We start from the raw sequence: 17,280 nt of genomic DNA on the forward strand, positions 1-17,280 counted from the left end.
AATTATAAATCTTGCAGAACAAAACAAAGCACAGTATTTTCATGAACTTGGGGTGGAAAAATGTTTAACAGGACACAAAAACCACTAACAGAAAAAGCTGCCAGGCATGGTGGCAGGGACCAAGGCAAGAGGATTGATGTGGGTTCAAGGCCAGCCTGGGCTACAAGTAAGACCTTGCCTCAAAAAGAGGGAAATATTGATATATTAGACTTTATTAAAGACACTATTAAGAAAATTAAAGTCAAGCTCCAGACAGTGAGAAAGTATTTAGCATATATTTGTACCTGCGAGAATCTAAATATATTGCTTTTGTCTTGCTTTGTTTTGTCAGCAGTTCTGGGGATCACACCTTGTGCATGCTAGGAAAGGGCTCTGCCACAGAGCTGCACCCCAGGCCATATGGTAAAAATGTTTGTAGTGCTCAAATTCACATGTTAAAACCTAAGGACTAGAAACTGAGGCCTTTGGAAAGTGAGGATGGTCCTGAGGACGCACCCCCAGGAACTGGGATTAGCGCCCCTACAGCAGAGGGCTCAGAGTGCTCCCCAGCCCCTTCTGCCATGAGCTGATACAGTGTGAAGGTGCTGACTGTGAGGAATGGGACCCACTCATTCCCCTGCTTTCGCTGCTCCCCTGATCTAGGCCCTGCCAATCTTCAAAACTGGGAAAAGTAAAAAATTTTTCTTTGGTACGAGGAATTGTACTCATGACCTCACGCTTGCCAGGCAGGCACAGTGGTGCTGGGCTATCTCCCTGGCTGGGAAAAGTATATTTATGCTGCTTACAACCCACTAGTTTATGGTATTTTTGTTATAGCAGCCCAATTCGGCTAAGATGGTATATGACAAAGGACTTGTATCCACAATATAAAAAGAACCTCCACATATCTATAATAAAAGCATTAAAACAGTACAAGACAAGCTTGGCAGTCTAGTTCCATGGAGTGAGCGCATCCACCCTGGCCCTCTAGGGAAAGCAGCTGAGAACCGGGGGCCAAAGTTCCAGGCCCCAAGCAGACTGAGAAGTACCACACCCAAAGGGCAACTGAGAGTGCCAGGAGCTTCTTGCATTTTGCTTTCCTCCATTACGTCCCAGACTGAACTCAAAGGAAGCCTGAATCCTAGAATTGTGTATAGACCTGGACAGATAAAACAAGCCTTCTCTTTCTAGTCCAAAGAGGGAGAGGAGACCGCTGAGGGACAGAGAATGCAGGAGAAATGTCCTGTTGTTCTCCTTGCCTGATCCTGCTTCTGGGAAAATTGAAGATCAAAGCTGGTACTTGGTGGCAGCAGCATCAACAGCTGGGAAGCACCTAAAAATCTGAGCAGGAAATTGTCTCCAAACAGAGGGTATGAGGAAAAAGGATAAAGACGTGATACATACATGTGCCAGTGGCCCACCATGGATGTATTCATTATGCATCACAAACATGCAGTGAACTAAAAAGTGCAGGGAGGATCCCACTGCAGACCTTCCTCTGTGTACCTTCCAACCACGTGTCCTGGGAGGGAGACCCTGTTGCACAGGTACATGGCACAGTAGGAACCCCAAAGCCATACCTTTCCAGTCATAGAATCTGGAAGGAGTCCTCGAGAGCTGGAGAATGTGTGGGAGATGGCAGAAGAAGGGACACAGAGAAAAGGAGCCTTAAAGTCCAGTCTACACTCAGAGACCCATCCCTGCACAGATCAGATGCTAAGCAGCCCACAGAGGCTCTGAGACCTGACGCAGAGTCTCAGATCCTCCCCAGGTCTCAGGCTGGTCCTGGCCAGCACATGGGCAGGGGGGCTTAAACATCACCATAAAATCTTTGCAGCTACAGCCTATACAGAACGTGATTTGGAACTTTCAGCTTCACCTTCGCTGGGTAGGTTATCCAATAAAAACAGGTTGGCATGATGGCATATGCCGCTGATCTCAGCACTCTGGGAAGCTGAGCCAGGAGGATGGCAAGTTTATGCCCAGTCTGAGCAACGTAGTGTTTTAGTCAAATCCTGTCTCAGTATCAAAAACAAAACAGGCTACAAATACAGTTTGGTGAAGTCTCGGAATTCAATGTCCAGGGCTGGAATGAATGAATGAATGAATGAATGAATGAATGAATGCCATTATCTTCCAAGTATTTAAACCAGATCCAGATCTTCATAGCAGTCAAAATTACTTGACATGCAAAGAACAGGAGGTTTAGCCAGGCAGGATTATTAGCAAAGGCCGCATGGGGAACAGAAGGGAGGTCCCTCTATCCCAGCAGATGGGACTTGGACTTCCAGCCACACCTGGCAGTAGTATGATGGCATCTCCTCTGCTCCAGTGGGTGAGAAGAGGTTGCTAAATAGACTTTAACAAGGCACAGTCTCAGGATGCCCAATAGGCCCAACATGTACTTTTAAAGTTACTTGTCCTGCCTGGAAAATCTCAAATAAAAAAACATAATAAACAGACTAACACTGAGAGGACATGGGTCTCGGGATCATCTGACAAGGATTTTAAAGCAGTAATGAGCATGCTGAAACAAATGAGAAAACTGAGCATCACAAGCAAAACAAGGAAGGGCCAAATGGAAGTTCTAGGACTAAACGATATAATCAGAAACAAAACAAAATACAACTAAACCCCTCACTGCACGGGCTGAAGAGCAGAGGGGAAGGGCCAGAGGAAAGAGTCAGCCTGAACCACAGAGAGGAGGGAAAAAGACACCAAAATATCAAGAGGACATGAGGGGTCTGTCTAACAGGTAATCCACCCAGCATTCATGCACTGCAGTTCCACAGGACAAGGAGAAGGGAGTGGTCCTGAAACAATATGCAAAGAAAATTCTGAAATTTCCTCCAATTTATCTAAAGAAATAAGCCCACATATTAAAAGAGCAAACAGGTTAAAATTTGCAAAAGTTAAATATCACCTTACCTATATCTAAATGACAGAGAATTTCTCATCAGAAAGCACTGAAGCCACAAGAAAATGCTACAGTTTGCAAATACTGAAAAAAATATAAAGAATTGTCAATCCTATTCTGTAAGAATTCCACACAGTGAAATTGTATAATCTATAATCCTTTTTTTTTTTTTGGAAAATTAAACAGATTTCTTTATTGGAGGATACTTTGGAGCTTTAGTACACAAGTGTCTGCTGCAGTCACCACAGAGGATGTGACTGCTGTTATTATCCACAACATTTGACCACAGAACACAGTACTTTTTTCTTGCATCTTTCCAGAGCCCACTTTAGGAACCATTTCCCTGAAATATAGTACAATATAAAATTGATCTACAAATAAATGAAATGTATTACAACAATATGTGCTTGAGAACTGGCAAGAATAATAGTAACTTTAAAAATCTGAAACTGGATCTTCTTATAAAAATATGACTCCCCCCAAAATATTACCAAAGTATCTTGCAATAGATTCACACTGACAATCAGAAATACAACATTTACTTCAAAAGAGCAAAACCTCTCTTAAAAGAAATTTTCCTAACTCTATAATCTATAATTCTATATGCAACAAAGTATCCTTCACAAATGAAGGAAAAATAATATCCTCAGACATAGAAAAACTAAAAAAATTTGTCTTCAACAGATCTAAAAGGCTAAAAAGAAGTTCTTAAAATAGGAATCACAAAAGAAATCTTGGAACAGTAGAAGAGGAGAATCATGAAAAGAGAAAAACTAAGGCTAAATTCACCTTCCTTTACCAGGAAGTCTGACAGATGAAGGAAAAAGTTTAACACTGTCTAAACCAGGTGCAGAACTGCATACCCGTAACTCCAGCTCTCCACGACACTGAGGCAGGAGAGCTACAAGTCTGAGCTCAGAATTGACCGTATCTCAAAGTTGAAAAAAAATTTTTTGGTGAAAGCTGGGGATATAGCTCACTATGTAGGCCCTGGGTTTAACCCCCACTATCGTGTGTGCGCGTACACATACACACACACACACACACACACACACACACACACGTGCACGTATAATGCTGTCTAATATGGAACAAGATCTGTGTAGAACATTTAAGAAAACCAAATTGTAAGAAAAAAAAGAACGAAAAAAGAACTCAAATTGCAAATGGAGAAATGTAAAGGCATTTGGAATGGACTAAATTTTCTATACTTCACTCAAACTGATAAAATGTTGACACTGTACAAAGTTATATGTGGGTAAAACTTACAGTATTACTAAAATGATACTGATCTAAAAAGATTGAGAAATACTATATATATTAAAACATAATTCTAAAAATCCATAAAACACAGAAATAACATAAAATTAAAATCACAACAGCAGACTTGGCTGGGCATGGTAGTGCACTCCTGAAATCTCAGCACTCGGGAGGCTGAGGCAGGAGGATTGCTGAAAGTTTGAGGCCAGCCTGGGCTACAAAGTGAGTTCAGGGGCAGCCTGAACTATAGAGCAAGATCCTGTCTCAAAACAAAACAAAACAAAACAAAACCAACCAGCCAGCACACTTAAACTCTAATCAACATTTGTATTAAATATAAAAACATCAATTAAAAGGGCGTCTGAACAAAGAAACATGATCAAACTGTATTCAAGGAAAGAATGCCAAGTGAAAATAAAATAAAAACTCAGACCATCTCCCAAGCCCATATACTAGATGGTTACGTTTATCTGAGTTTCCAGGGCTGCCATAACAAAGGCCTTGTGTATGGCTTGGAACAAGACACTGATGGTCTCCTAGTTTGAAAGGCTGGAAGTCAGAAACCAAGATGTGGGCAGGGCCATGCTCCCCCTCTGAAGGTCCCTTCAGCCGCGGTGGGAGCAGCTTTAATCCACTTATCCTAGCTAATCTTCCCTGTGTGCGCATCAGTCTCCCTAGCTCTGTGGGATGACTACCTGCTCTAGGGAACTTATTTTACCTTTATCACCTCTGTAAAGACTCTTTTCCCAAGGGAGTTCATGAAAAATGAAAAGCACAATCCATAACAGTCACATTCTTAAATGAACAGACTATTGAGATGAAGAATCAGCTCGTTTAGAGGTAACCGGGATAAGGAGGTAAGGGAACCAAAGGGTGGCACCATGGCAGCTGTGTGCTAAAATCATGTTTCTGTAACTGTGATGTGTGAGTGCAATGTTAATTAATCTACACATGATAAAATGGCAGAACAATGCATACATGTTAGACCACTGTCACAGCAATGACTGGATAGTATGCTACAGTTCCATAACCCCCGCATCACAGCAGAAAGATACAGGGTCCTCCTGTGAATCTTTACAACTTCCTGTGCATCTATATTATAAACTAAAATTATAATGTCCATGGATATGCTCACATGAAGACACATAATTAAGCAGTTTCAGGAGAAAAAAAGATCCCACAAGCTTTGAGAAAGTAGAAAATGGGATTCACACAAAGGTTCAACACTGAATAGAGATAGAACAATGCCTTCAAAACTGGCTGCTTCACGAGCTGAGCACTGCTACTACACCAGGAAATCCACAGTGCCTGAAGAGCAGCTGGCAACTCTGTGGAAGAGCACTGTGGTACGGTGGGATGCCTCAGATTTGCCAACGTCTAATCTCAGGGGCTCCCTGTGGAATCTGAAATGGTAAAATGTGGATGATGATGACATTTTTGACTCAGGGCATCTGGGAGCCAGCGGTGACACGTAAGGGAAGCCAGGAGGGTGCTCTTGGTGCAGATGGCCTGGCTCCTTACCTCCAGCTCCTGAATGGGCACAGGCTGGGATGGAAGGCAGGAAGCACACTTAATCTTTATGGTCAGGGGGTTTAAGTCCCTCTTTTGCTCCTCTGTCATGATAGGAACTTCTGTTTTTAAGGTCAGAAGGCAATCTAAAATGTTGGCAGTCTTCTCACTGGCACGGCTCATGACAGCCTGCTGCCCTGTTGGGAGACAGGGCACAGCGTGAGACTTGAACTCATGACCACCCCAGACAGGCACAGAGTAATGGAGAAAAGCTCTTGAAACTACAATGTAAAAGAAAAAATCAGGAAATGCCTGCAGCCAGCATACTTATACAGCTTCGCAAATTGAAATCCTATCCATTTTCTAAGAAAACAATTTTTCTCATCTAACCTTGGTGATCATCAGAACACCATAAGGAATGCTGATGTGAGGGCATCACCCCACAGTCCAACATAACTGGTTTGGAGTACAGCCTCCTCCGCACTGGAAAGTTTAAAAGCTCTAGACCTGTGTTACCCACTGTGGTAGCAACTGTCCATACATGGCCAGGGTTTAATTAGAATGACGTAAAATTTAAAACGCAGTTTCTTCTCCATACTTACCACGTTCCCAGTGCCAGTGGCCCTATGTGGCCACGGGACAATTCATTAGACAGGGAGTCTGGCTCTACTCAGGGCAGAGCTGCTGCAGGCAGTTACTAAAGAGCAGAATACCCTCAAGAGTAAATACTGTACAAGGTGTACTGAAGCATGCCGGGAATCCCAGCTACCGTGAGGCTGAGGCAAGAGGACTGCAAGTTAGACTGGGCAACTTGGTGAGACTCTGTCTCAAAATATTTTTTAAAAAAGGGCTGGGATGTAGTTTTTTTTTTGAGCGGGGGCTACCAGGAATTGAACTCAGGACCTTGTACTTACCAGGTAGGCACTTACGCCACTGAGCTATATCCCCAGCTCTGGGGATGTAGTTTAGTGCTGTCTGGGTTCAATCCCTAATATCACACACAAAAATGAGCAAATAATACATAGATATTCAAACAAAAAGTAAGTGGCATGTTTAAGCCAAACCACACATGCCACATCTCCCACCATGAAGGTCCTGCAATAGTTTCAACTGGAAGAAATGAACAGGTGAGCTGGGCACTGTAAGGGGGCTGTGAGGACCTCTCTTACAAAACTGGTCCCTGTGCCCCCCAGCCAGAGACATACTGAGGCAGGCACAAATAAAACAAGTACAATAAACAATACAAAATAACAAAAGTAAAATGAAACGCCTTCAACCTAGAGGCAGAGAGGCCTGAGATTAAATTCTAAATCTGACTGTCTATCATCTGACAAGCTAGAGTCTCTCCAGGGCTGGTATGCTTTTGAACAAATGGCCACAGTGATGTGACACAGGGATGTAAGTGGCACCAAGGACACTGACGGCATGTGGCATGTACTTAGGAAAGGACTGGTCTGTTTCTTTCTAAGTGCCTGCAAATTATTTTCATTTTTTTGGTTACAGGGATCGAACTCATGACTTCGCACTTTGACTTCGCACTTATAAGACAAGCATTTTAGCCACTGAACTAAATCCCTGGGCCCACTGCAAATTATTTTCCAAGGATGCATAAAAGCCAAGTTGCTCGTGTGCAGAGGCAGGAGGGGGGCGGCAGAAGGGAGAGGACAGGAAGAGGGAAGGAAGGGAAGAGAAAGTAAAAAGAAGCAAAAGCGAAATAGATTGGCACCAATCCCCCACCATGAATGTGTTCACTATGTATCGCAGACATCAACTAACAAAGAAATAAAATGCAAGGTTACAGGAGATGCCTCAGATTCAGTGCCCAGAACATGTAAATAAATAGTTATAGGAGGTCCACAGGATGGAATATTCTGCAACTAATTAAAGAAAAAGAGTAGCTATGGGACCTGGGATATAGTCTGGTGGCTTAAGGTCCTGAGTTTGATTCCTGGTATGGGAAAAAAAAAGAGTAGCTACGTGTCCAGCAAGTTGTAGACCAAGGTGACACAGGTGGCACATGTCCCGTGCAGCCCTCCCAGTTCTCCTGTGGCTCTCCCACAAAGCAAATGAAAGGGCAGCTAATCAGGATTTGTGGCCTACAGCTTTCTCAGTCTTTTACAGAAGTCAGGGCCCAAGGCAGAAGCAATGTCCAACACACTCAAGAACCCAAAGCACCTCCTGATGATCCAGTGATGTCAGCCACCAGCCCAGCCCAGCCCAGCCCAGCCCAGCCCAGTACCCCTACCTTTGGGGACAGCTTGTTCTTTCTAGAGGTGACTGTTGCACTATGGGGCATTTGGCAGCATCCCACTAGATACCAGGAACACCCACCTCCAGCTGCGACTGCATGCGCTTCTCTTCATACTCTACTGAAGGGCCCCAAGCTGGAACCCAGTGGATACGGAAAAGGCTGGTGGGAGACTGCGTGAGCACCTAAGCGGCCAGTCCCAAACACGCATTAATGTCATCTGGGTTGCTGTTGCTGGGTTCTGCGGTTGCTGTTTCCTCTACTTTACAGAGGATCCTGGCCTAGAGATGTCAAGTGCTTGGTGGAAGTCTCCTAGCTGATGAGTCATAGAACAGAGAGTATATAGCTAGCCCTGCTGGACTCAACTCAGCCCCTTTATGCAATGCCATTTCCTTTTCCAATCAGAGTTCACTGCCTAATATGGAATCTTGCTAAAATGGTTCTAGGTTACCAGTCAGCCAATATTCATGACAAAGGTGAACCAGCACTCGGGAAGGCTGAGACAGGAGGATTGCAAGTTTGAGCACAGTCTTGGCAATTTAGGGATTTAACAAGACCTTATGTAGATATAGATAGATAGACAAACGGGATGAAAAAAATTCCAGACCTGAGGATATACCTCAGCATGAAGGCCCTAGGTTCAATGACTGGAATCACAAGAAGAAGAAAAAAAGCTGTATAAATAATATGGCCTAATCAGACACTGGAGATGTTTATCAAAAACAAGTATGCAGGCTTTGGAATGGATAACCCCACACTGCTATTTATGAAAATGGTACCTTTCCATCTTCCTTGCTGAACATCCAGCACCCATGCACATCCTGGAGAAGCAGCCACCCCTCAAGGTCCTACTGTGCTCAAGGATTCATGCTAAGCAGTTGATACCATGCTCTCCCCGGCGAGCTTGACACAGGCTGTGCAGTGGTGACAGTCACCCTCACTTTGTGAAAGTAGTAACCGTCTGTAAGTGACTGAGCCAGGACTTGAAGTGAGTTTGTCACCAGAACTCTTTTGTTAACTGCTGATTGGTACAGCCATGGCAGAACAGGCTATAGAAAAGGGAGATACAGCCATGCTGTGGCTTCACCTCAGGGACTGTCGTGCCCACAAGCCAAGACAACTCAAGCTTCTCCTGGCCCAGCAAAACAAGGGAGCAAAGTCTGCCCAGGCCCTAAGTGATGGTCACATAAGTGTTCCACTGGAGCCTCATAATTCCTCTGGGACTTGAGGACTAAAGCAGCATCCATCCTGGGCACAGGCAGCTAGACAGGCTCCAAAGCTACTCACACTGAATGGGGTTCCCCTCCAGCAGAGATCAGAAAGCTACAAGACAAGTGCGGCTGGTTTCCAAAGTTCATGAAAAATGCAGTTAAAGTGGGGTGGGGCTCAACGGTAGAGAAGACCCTGGTTTCAAGCCCAACGCTAGGGGAAAAAAACATCTAAAAAAGTCAGTATTTTTTTTAAAACATCAACATCTCCCCAAGAGCCATGACGATAATGATTGTCCTGACAGCTCCAAGCTTGAATCTGATGGGGTTTTGCTTTCTGTAATTCTGTGGGGTGATTTTATCATGGTGCAGATCCTGCAGCACAGCTGATACAGGGCTTGAACTTTCTCTTAAAAAAGCAGCAGGAAGAAGGGGAAAAGAAGAGGCAGGAAGAACAGGAGGTGGTGGAGGAGGAAAAGGGAAGAATAAGAGGAAGAAGAGTGTGGTGCCAAATGCCTATAATTTTATCTACTCAGCAGGCTGAGGCGGGAGGATCTCAAATTTGAGGCCAGTCTGAGCTACTTGGTAAGCTTCGGTCTCAAAATCAAATCTTACAAGAGCTAAGGGTAGAGCTTAGTGGCACAGTTCCTTGGGTTCAGTCTCTAGTACTGGCAAAAGAAAGCAGTAGCAGCCCCTTTTCCACTATCTTTTTAAAAAACAAAATCACATGATTTTACCCAAAATACATTGAGCTTTCCACAATCAAAATGTGTGACTATAATATCCATTTTTTACCACAATGCAGAAAACTTAAGTTTATAAATTGTGATAAATCTTAAACAGCAAAAGAATCAAATTCTTATTCTGCCCCTGAGTTGGGCAGCCCTGGGGAAGTCATGTGACCTGAGTGTGTTTTCCCTCCCTGAAAAAGAGGTCAACAATGGTAACTGCTCTGCCACCAGTACACAGGATCCCTGACAGGAGTTTGTCATAAGTGACGTGACACACCTAACATGCTAGCACCTATTATGTATTCAGCAAAAACCTGTTCCTTTTCTTCATTCTCATCACTAAATATTTCTGAAAATATTTACGAAGAGCAGCATCTTAGTTGGAAAACAAGAAAATCACGATATTTATTATTCTCATAGGTTTCCTTGGGCTGGGGAATCAAACCTAGGTTCAAATTTGGGCTTCACACCTCCTAGCTGTGCAAGCTCAGACACTGCACTCACCCTCTCTGGACCTATTTTCTCCTCTGTACCGTGGAGATACCAACCCTGACTCTCTTGGGGAGGGTAGAAGATGAAATGAGTGACACAGGGCAGAGGCTTGGTCATGAGGGTCCCACATGTTGTGTTCTAACCACATGCGACGAGACAGCCAACCCTGGCAGAAAACATGTTCAGCTACCTGCGAGGAGCGGCGTCACTGCCAGTTGGATGCAGAAGGCACTCTGCCTCCAGCAGCCCGACAGCTTGGGGTCTCTGTCCTCCATGACTGGAGCCTTCTTCATTCTCTTGTAGGCTTTTTTTCTGAGTTCAAGATCTTTTGCTCTAGCTGCGTCATCAAAGACAGGAAAGAAATGTCAAGCAATCTTCATGAGCTGCCATATGTGAGTACGCACAGCTGCCCGCACACACGCACACACGCACACACGCACGCACGCCCGCCTGCACGCAGGCACGCACGCACACACGTCCACACGCATGCGCACTATAGAGGTTCCAGAAGACGCTGGAAGTTGCTTGAAGACAGCTGTTGTCCTTTGTCTTTGCGCCTCTTCCAGCAAGCAGAAGGGGTTGTGACTACATACAGAAGACCGAGCAGCTGCTAGTTCTTCACAGGAGTGGAGGAGGGGTGTCTTTGTCCCCATGGCTGTTACAGAGAATAGGCAGAAAGGCCTGAAGTCGCCATGCCACACTGCGCCCCACTCCAAGTTCCCCTCGGTCTGCTCTCTCCCACAGGTGCGGTGGAGATTTGAAGCTGACCCACAGAAGACCAGAATGAGTTCTGCTCCTCTTGAGCAGCAGCCACGTGAGCGCATATAACCACTCTGGGCCTCAGTTTACCTGCAGGGGTCAGCGGGGCCAGCATCACCTACTGTTAGGGTGCGAAGGGGACAAAGGAGCCAGACCACAGAGATTGCAGCTCGGGACGGCGCTCGGATGAGGCAGGAAGTAGAGACAATGTGAGCTACTGCTTCCATGGCCTGAAGATGCGGGGACAGATGCCAATGTGCAGAAACAGACATACACCTAGGGAACCTCACGGGTAGCACTGCAAACCCGGGGGCAAGGTGCAATCACCTGGTCTGTGCACTCCTACCAGACAAAACTAGCAGGCTGCGCTGTGTATCTACAAGACCAATTCCAGACTGGAAGCAGAAAGTCAAACCTCCAAATCCTTTAGACAGTGCATACTTCGGCAGCACATAGAGTAAAATTGGAATGGTACGGAGATTAGCAAAATCCCTAAACAAACACCTAGGGGACTACACATTATGACGACCAAGAGTCTCCTTAAAATCACAGAAGCACGAGCCAGAAAGGAATAGTAAATAGTATGCAAAACAAGACAGAAAAGTCACAGAGCCCTGCATGGGAGGGTTAGGACAGGCACACAACTGACAACTGTGATTACCCAGCGCATGGAAAACTGAAGCCTGTGGAGCAAAACACAATTTCAAAACCAACAGAAAAGTAAAGCAACATGAACGGGTAAATCACACAACAGTGGGGCCAATGTGTCTGTGAAATGCCACTCAATCTCATGAGCCACCAGGAGCTTAAGGTTGGACTCACTACACGGGGTCCTTAGCACTGCCACAAAGGTGTGATGAGGTAAAGCCAGAGGCAGCAGCTAGCAGGGGGTCTGGGCAGGGACCCTGCGCTCCAGGGATCCCACCAGGTCCATGCCCTGGGCTCACACACGTGACCGAGGGTCCTATAGCTGAGCTGGGAGAGTGAACTCTGGAACAACTCAGTATCTCTTGATAGTGACCAAGTGGGATGAAGGATGGGATATGCAGCCATGCACACTGCCAAAATCAGAATGAAGTTGCTGGACTCAACAGACAGGAAAGAATCACAGAGGTCAAGTAGGGTGTAAAAAACAAACTGTAGGCCAGCATGGGGTGCATAGAGCCCTCCTGTAACTAACGTGAACAAGGACCAGTAGTGTGTAAATGTGTGAGAGATAATGGGGGACACCAATTTCTATGTCCAGGAGGGTATGCTCCTCAAAAGTCAGAAGCAAAGAAATGTCTTTTGCGTTCATTACTTTAAAAAAAATAAAATGTGGAAAAATATTAGCACCCAAATTGTGCTATATGTCTCTGTAAACTTTTTATTTCAAAAATTTTAAAAAAGAGTGGCTCAGGGGCCAGGGATTTAGCTCAGCAGCCTAAGTGCCTGCCTGGTAAACACTGGGTCCTGAGTTTGATCCTTGGTGCAAAAAGAAAAGAAAAGCTCAAAAACCTCATTAATGCTCTCAAAGCACACCTATTAGTTTATTTTCTGGTACTGTGAAAGCTCAGGGCTTTCACACTGAGCTACATCCCCTGTCCTTTTGCTATCTTTTATTTCGAGACAGGTCTTAGTAATTTACCCAGGCTGGGTTTGAATTAGGCATTCTCTTGCCTCAATGTCCTAGGTCCTGGGATTACAGGCATGTGCTACTATGAAAGCACATTTTAGAAAGAGTGATGCCAGGCATGGTGGTGCATGCCTGTAGTCCCTGCACTTGGGAAGCTGAGGCAGGTGGATTGTCATGATTTGAGGCCAAGCTTGGTACATAGTAAGCTCATGGCCACTACATAACCCTGTCTTAAATCGATCAACAAATAAAGAGTGGTCCTAGGGTGGGGTTGTAGCTCACCAATAGAGCACTGCTGGCCTAGTGTACATGAAGTCCTGGTTCATAAAGAAAGGAAGACAGGATAGAAGGAAGGAACAAGCTAGCCAGCTAGTTAGCTGTTTAATCTGGAAAGGGGAAACTCAGAAGTTTAGAGATGTTCAGATACGAGAATGTGGACTATTCTTGAGAGGCCTTAAAAATAGGAAGGTTTTTATTCAGTTGTGTCTCCAGCACCCAGCAGAGAACTTGAAAATCTGCAGCCTCTAGTGCTGAGCTACAGCCAGGTCAGTATTAGAAAGCAGCAGAGGAGCTGATTCAGAGATGAGGAAACTGCCCATCCCAGGTGGTGACCTAGGTATCCTCCGGCTCTAGAACTTTCCATCTTATACTAGAAATCCAATTGCTTACTGGAATTCTGGGGAGGAGATCTAGGCCAAGAATAGGAAAGCAAATGTAGTGGCTCTGAGGATTCCTTTCTCTTAGCTGCTTGTGACTAAGATTATTGATAAGCAGGATCCATGACACAGGGTGCTGTGTCCTTTGCCAGAAGCGAATTAATTATTATTTTTCAAAAACGTCTCCCCACAACCCTTTCTCTTTTATTCTTCCCAACATACCATACACTCAATCTATTTGGGATTTTTTAAAAAATCCTAAGTACTGTGAATAGAGTGGTTGTTTCCAAAGAAAAAGCAATAAACACTCAAGGCTATAAATGCCAATGAGTTCAAAGGACCAGCAACCAATAGGGACCTGCAGCAGAGACCCAGGAGAATCACATTATGGCACAACCCAGCAGCAGATGGTGATGGTCAACAGTGACAGGGCCAGCAGCTGGCTGTTTCAACTGTTGGCATCTAGCATTACCTAGAGACATCAGAACTGCTAGCGCAGATGCACTTTGCCAATTCATCATTTCCATCTGAAATGAGCAGGAGAACCCTTGGCTGATTGGTAGCACACCTATCCCTACTGCCACATCTATCACACAGGACTGGAATTCTTTACTTGGAGTTGGTATTAGGCATTAGAGATTTTCATGTCCCCAAAGGCACCACACACGGATCAGGAACACAAAAGTACTGGTGGAGTGGGATGGGAATGGATGGAGTAGACAAAGTGGATGGATGGGATGCTCAGGGTGAGGGAGTGGAGATGAAACAGATGGGGATGGGATGGATGGATAAATAGGCTATGGATGGGCGGACAAGGGGATGAGTGGGTGGATGAATGGATTAAGATGATACAGAGATGAACAGGTGCATGGATGAATGGGTTGAAGGATTCAGAGACAGATTATAAGGATGGATTGATATGTGGGGGATGAATATGTGGATGGGTAGAAGATGGATGATGAATAGGGATAGATGGATGAAGATGGATAGATTGGTGGGCAGATGATGGACTGATGGTGAGATTGGTAAATTGAAAGTGTATAAAACAGCTATTATTTGGTCATACATTAAAACATTACATTCCATATTGCAGCATAATAAATTTGAAGTATTTCATAATTTTCAAGTCTAGTAACATAAAATGCCAAAATCCCATCCTAACTTACTTAGAGACCTTGACTTTGTTGCCATGTTTGTTAAACTGCTAAATGACGTTCTTTCAATTAATTCCTTGATCTCCAACATGGTTTTCCCCATTAAAGAGGCAGTTGTTGCTCTTGAAGTGCTTCGCCTAGAAAATCCACAAAGAGAAAATTTAATGAAGCTAAAAGTCAGAGATCAACAGTTTAATTTACTGAACCAAAGGCAGAGTTTTTAAATGGCATTGTAGTCCTCTATCCCAGGACTTCTCAAGTTTCACCATGCATGTGAATCACCTGAGGATCTTGGCAAGTAAAACAGAGATTATGGTTCAGGAAGTGTGAGATTCTGTACTGTGTTTCTAACAAGATTTCTGGCAATGCTAACACCATTGGTCCTCAGACCACACTTGAACCATTAAAGTTCAAACCAATTAAAAATTTAATGGCAAGTATTATGTTCCTATAAAAAATAACTAAAAGTATAAAACATCTAGGAATTCACTTACAAGAATTACCCATAGCATCTGTGGGAAAAAATTTAACTCCCATAAAGAATATAAAGGAAGGTCTGAATTAAAGGAAAGAATCATAAGCATGGTTGTTGTAACCTGACAGTTGGAAAAAAAGGTCAATTTGTGTCCAATTATTCTATGAAGTCAATGCAAAAATAATTTTTAAAAATGAAGATTGTTCACTAGGCATGTGGCCCATGGCAGTGGTCTCACTATGTGGGAGGCTCAGGCAGGAGATGGTTGAGTCCAGCATGCAATACAATCAGATCTAATTATTTTAAAAAATTAAGGTTGTGTAATGCCATGTGCTCCTGGCTTTTCTACTTGGATCTCTCAAACCAGAAGTTGGGTTTCCATTTTCTCCTCAGTCACCACTGCATTTGAGGAAGCCTTTCTCTAGACCCATCTTGGGCCATGAGAGACCCTAAAAAGTAATGAGCTCACAACAGGAAAGGCCAGACTCAGGAGTCTGAAGACCTGGTTTGGAATCTTGGCTTAACCAAAATTTCTACTTTTGCGATTGTGTGAAAGTCATTGAATCACCCAGTCAGCTTGTACAGAAAGTGGAGAAAATAAAACCACCTCAAAAAATGACCATCACAAGGATCGCATGAGATAAAGTGCAGCACAGAGAAGGCACGGCACCTGATGCATGGCTCACACGCAAGCTTCCCTTTCTCACTTTGTGCCTTTAATTTTGGTTGGATTTATGGTTTAATTTTGGTTGGCCAGAATCACTACAAAGTATACACAACTCGCAGTTGGGTGAGTGTAAGAGGTGCTCTATTTCCATCCCTCAAAGTAACATAGTTTCATCCTTACCGAAATGTGGTAGGGTCATCTATTTTGGATGACTTTTCATATTCCTCACTGTTCCCAGGAGAAGATTCCAGCACTGCTTGGTAAGAACCGGATAATGTTAGCAAATGTCATCAAACTTGTTCCATGCTGGTTGACTAGGAACTGAGGACCCCTGACACATTCCTGTAACGCCCGTCTGCAGGCAGAATACTTGGGACATGGAAAGCATTTAGTAAACAGGGTTTGTTAATCATAACTGAGCAAATAAATGATAACTATACAGACCAAATGAATTCTAAGTATTTGGACAAACAGAAGCAAGAGGAACCCTCTGGTTCTATATAAATTACTCCCACAGGGGGAACAAAAGAAGAAAAAATCTATTAAATTGTCCATTTCAGTACTGTTTATATTAGACAATACTGCAACTCCTCCTAAGATTCCCAAGTTCCCAGCTGTAGGGAATAGTTAAGTGAATTCCAGTCTTATCTGCAGAAGAAATCCTATGTAATTCCCACAAATGAAGTTTATGGAAAGTGTTTAAATAAATAGGGAAATGCGTGTGATGATCTATTTACAATCTTAGAACACAGAAGCACTGTATGCATCCAGAAAAACCTTGTCAATGTACAAAAAAAAATCCTACAATCAGAACAAAGATGTGCTATATCGTGAAAACCAAACTATTAACACTGATTGCAGTTAATGATGTAATCACAGATTTTTTCCCCCTGCTTCTCAAATATGTTTTCTTCATTAGATTTTCTTAAAATCCACATATATAACTTCTAGAGTCAGAGAAGCTTTTTTTATAAGCCACAAAATAAGTGAAACTAAAGAAAAAGAATCAATAACAAAGAGTGTCCCTTTCAGGGGGACCAGCACACAGGACCCTTCACCCCCTGCCCAGCAGTTGGCGTGGATTCACAGAAAGCTTCAGAGTACGTGCACAGGATCTCAACATGGCTCACTGCTGTGGCTACCTGGCTCTTGCTGCATGTAGCTTGTCCATAAAGTCATCTCTACTCACCTGGCAAAGACTTCGAACCTTTTTCTGCTTTTTCCTGATTTTCTGGTGGAGACTCCTCGTTCCACCCCTCCCTGATCATGATAGTTCTCTCAGGGTCTGGTTCAGACAGTTCTCTCTGGTTTAAAACCAACTTCCTCACTTCCTCTAGAATGCAGAAGAAACATCAGCGACTCAGTCAATTATAACTATCTACTGAATAGTACGTGGGACAATTGCTTGCTTCTTGTTAGACACAGATCAGTGAGGTCCCTCCCCTCCTGGAATTGTGGCACACGACACTATCCCGAAATACTGGGAAACTCAAAAAAGCAATCACACGTATATTTGGGTGAGATTCTCAGACTCAATCAGCAGTGGCCCTCCCAAGTGAGATCATTCATCACCTGCTGGCTGTTATTCCACTGAATCGCAGCATTTCCCT

The 17,280-nt window shown here is 43.9% G+C and overlaps 1 protein-coding gene across 4 annotated transcripts in view; it reads right to left on the reverse strand.

Moving 5' to 3' along the window:
• Cfap92 (cilia and flagella associated protein 92 (putative)) overlaps positions 1–17,280 on the reverse strand; it is a 50,247-nt gene that overhangs the window by 23,497 nt on the left and 9,470 nt on the right. For all 4 annotated transcript variants that reach the window (XR_010045585.1, XM_063243255.1, XM_063243254.1 and 1 more), the window contains 5 exons: positions 16,860–17,003; positions 15,851–15,923; positions 14,541–14,665; positions 10,535–10,681; positions 5,678–5,862 (listed from right to left, as the gene is read on the reverse strand). Coding sequence is in view for 3 of the 4 variants with exons in the window: in XM_063243255.1 (XP_063099325.1) it covers positions 5,678–5,862; positions 10,535–10,681; positions 14,541–14,665; positions 15,851–15,923; positions 16,860–17,003 (674 nt within the window). In the remaining variant the exon portion in view is untranslated. The remainder of the gene's footprint in view (positions 1–5,677; positions 5,863–10,534; positions 10,682–14,540; positions 14,666–15,850; positions 15,924–16,859; positions 17,004–17,280) is intronic.

Source organism: Cavia porcellus, unplaced genomic scaffold, assembly GCF_034190915.1.
Source record: "Cavia porcellus strain 051 isolate PalLab524CR breed Dunkin Hartley unplaced genomic scaffold, mCavPor4.1 scaffold_37, whole genome shotgun sequence".
NCBI lineage: Eukaryota > Metazoa > Chordata > Mammalia > Rodentia > Caviidae > Cavia > Cavia porcellus.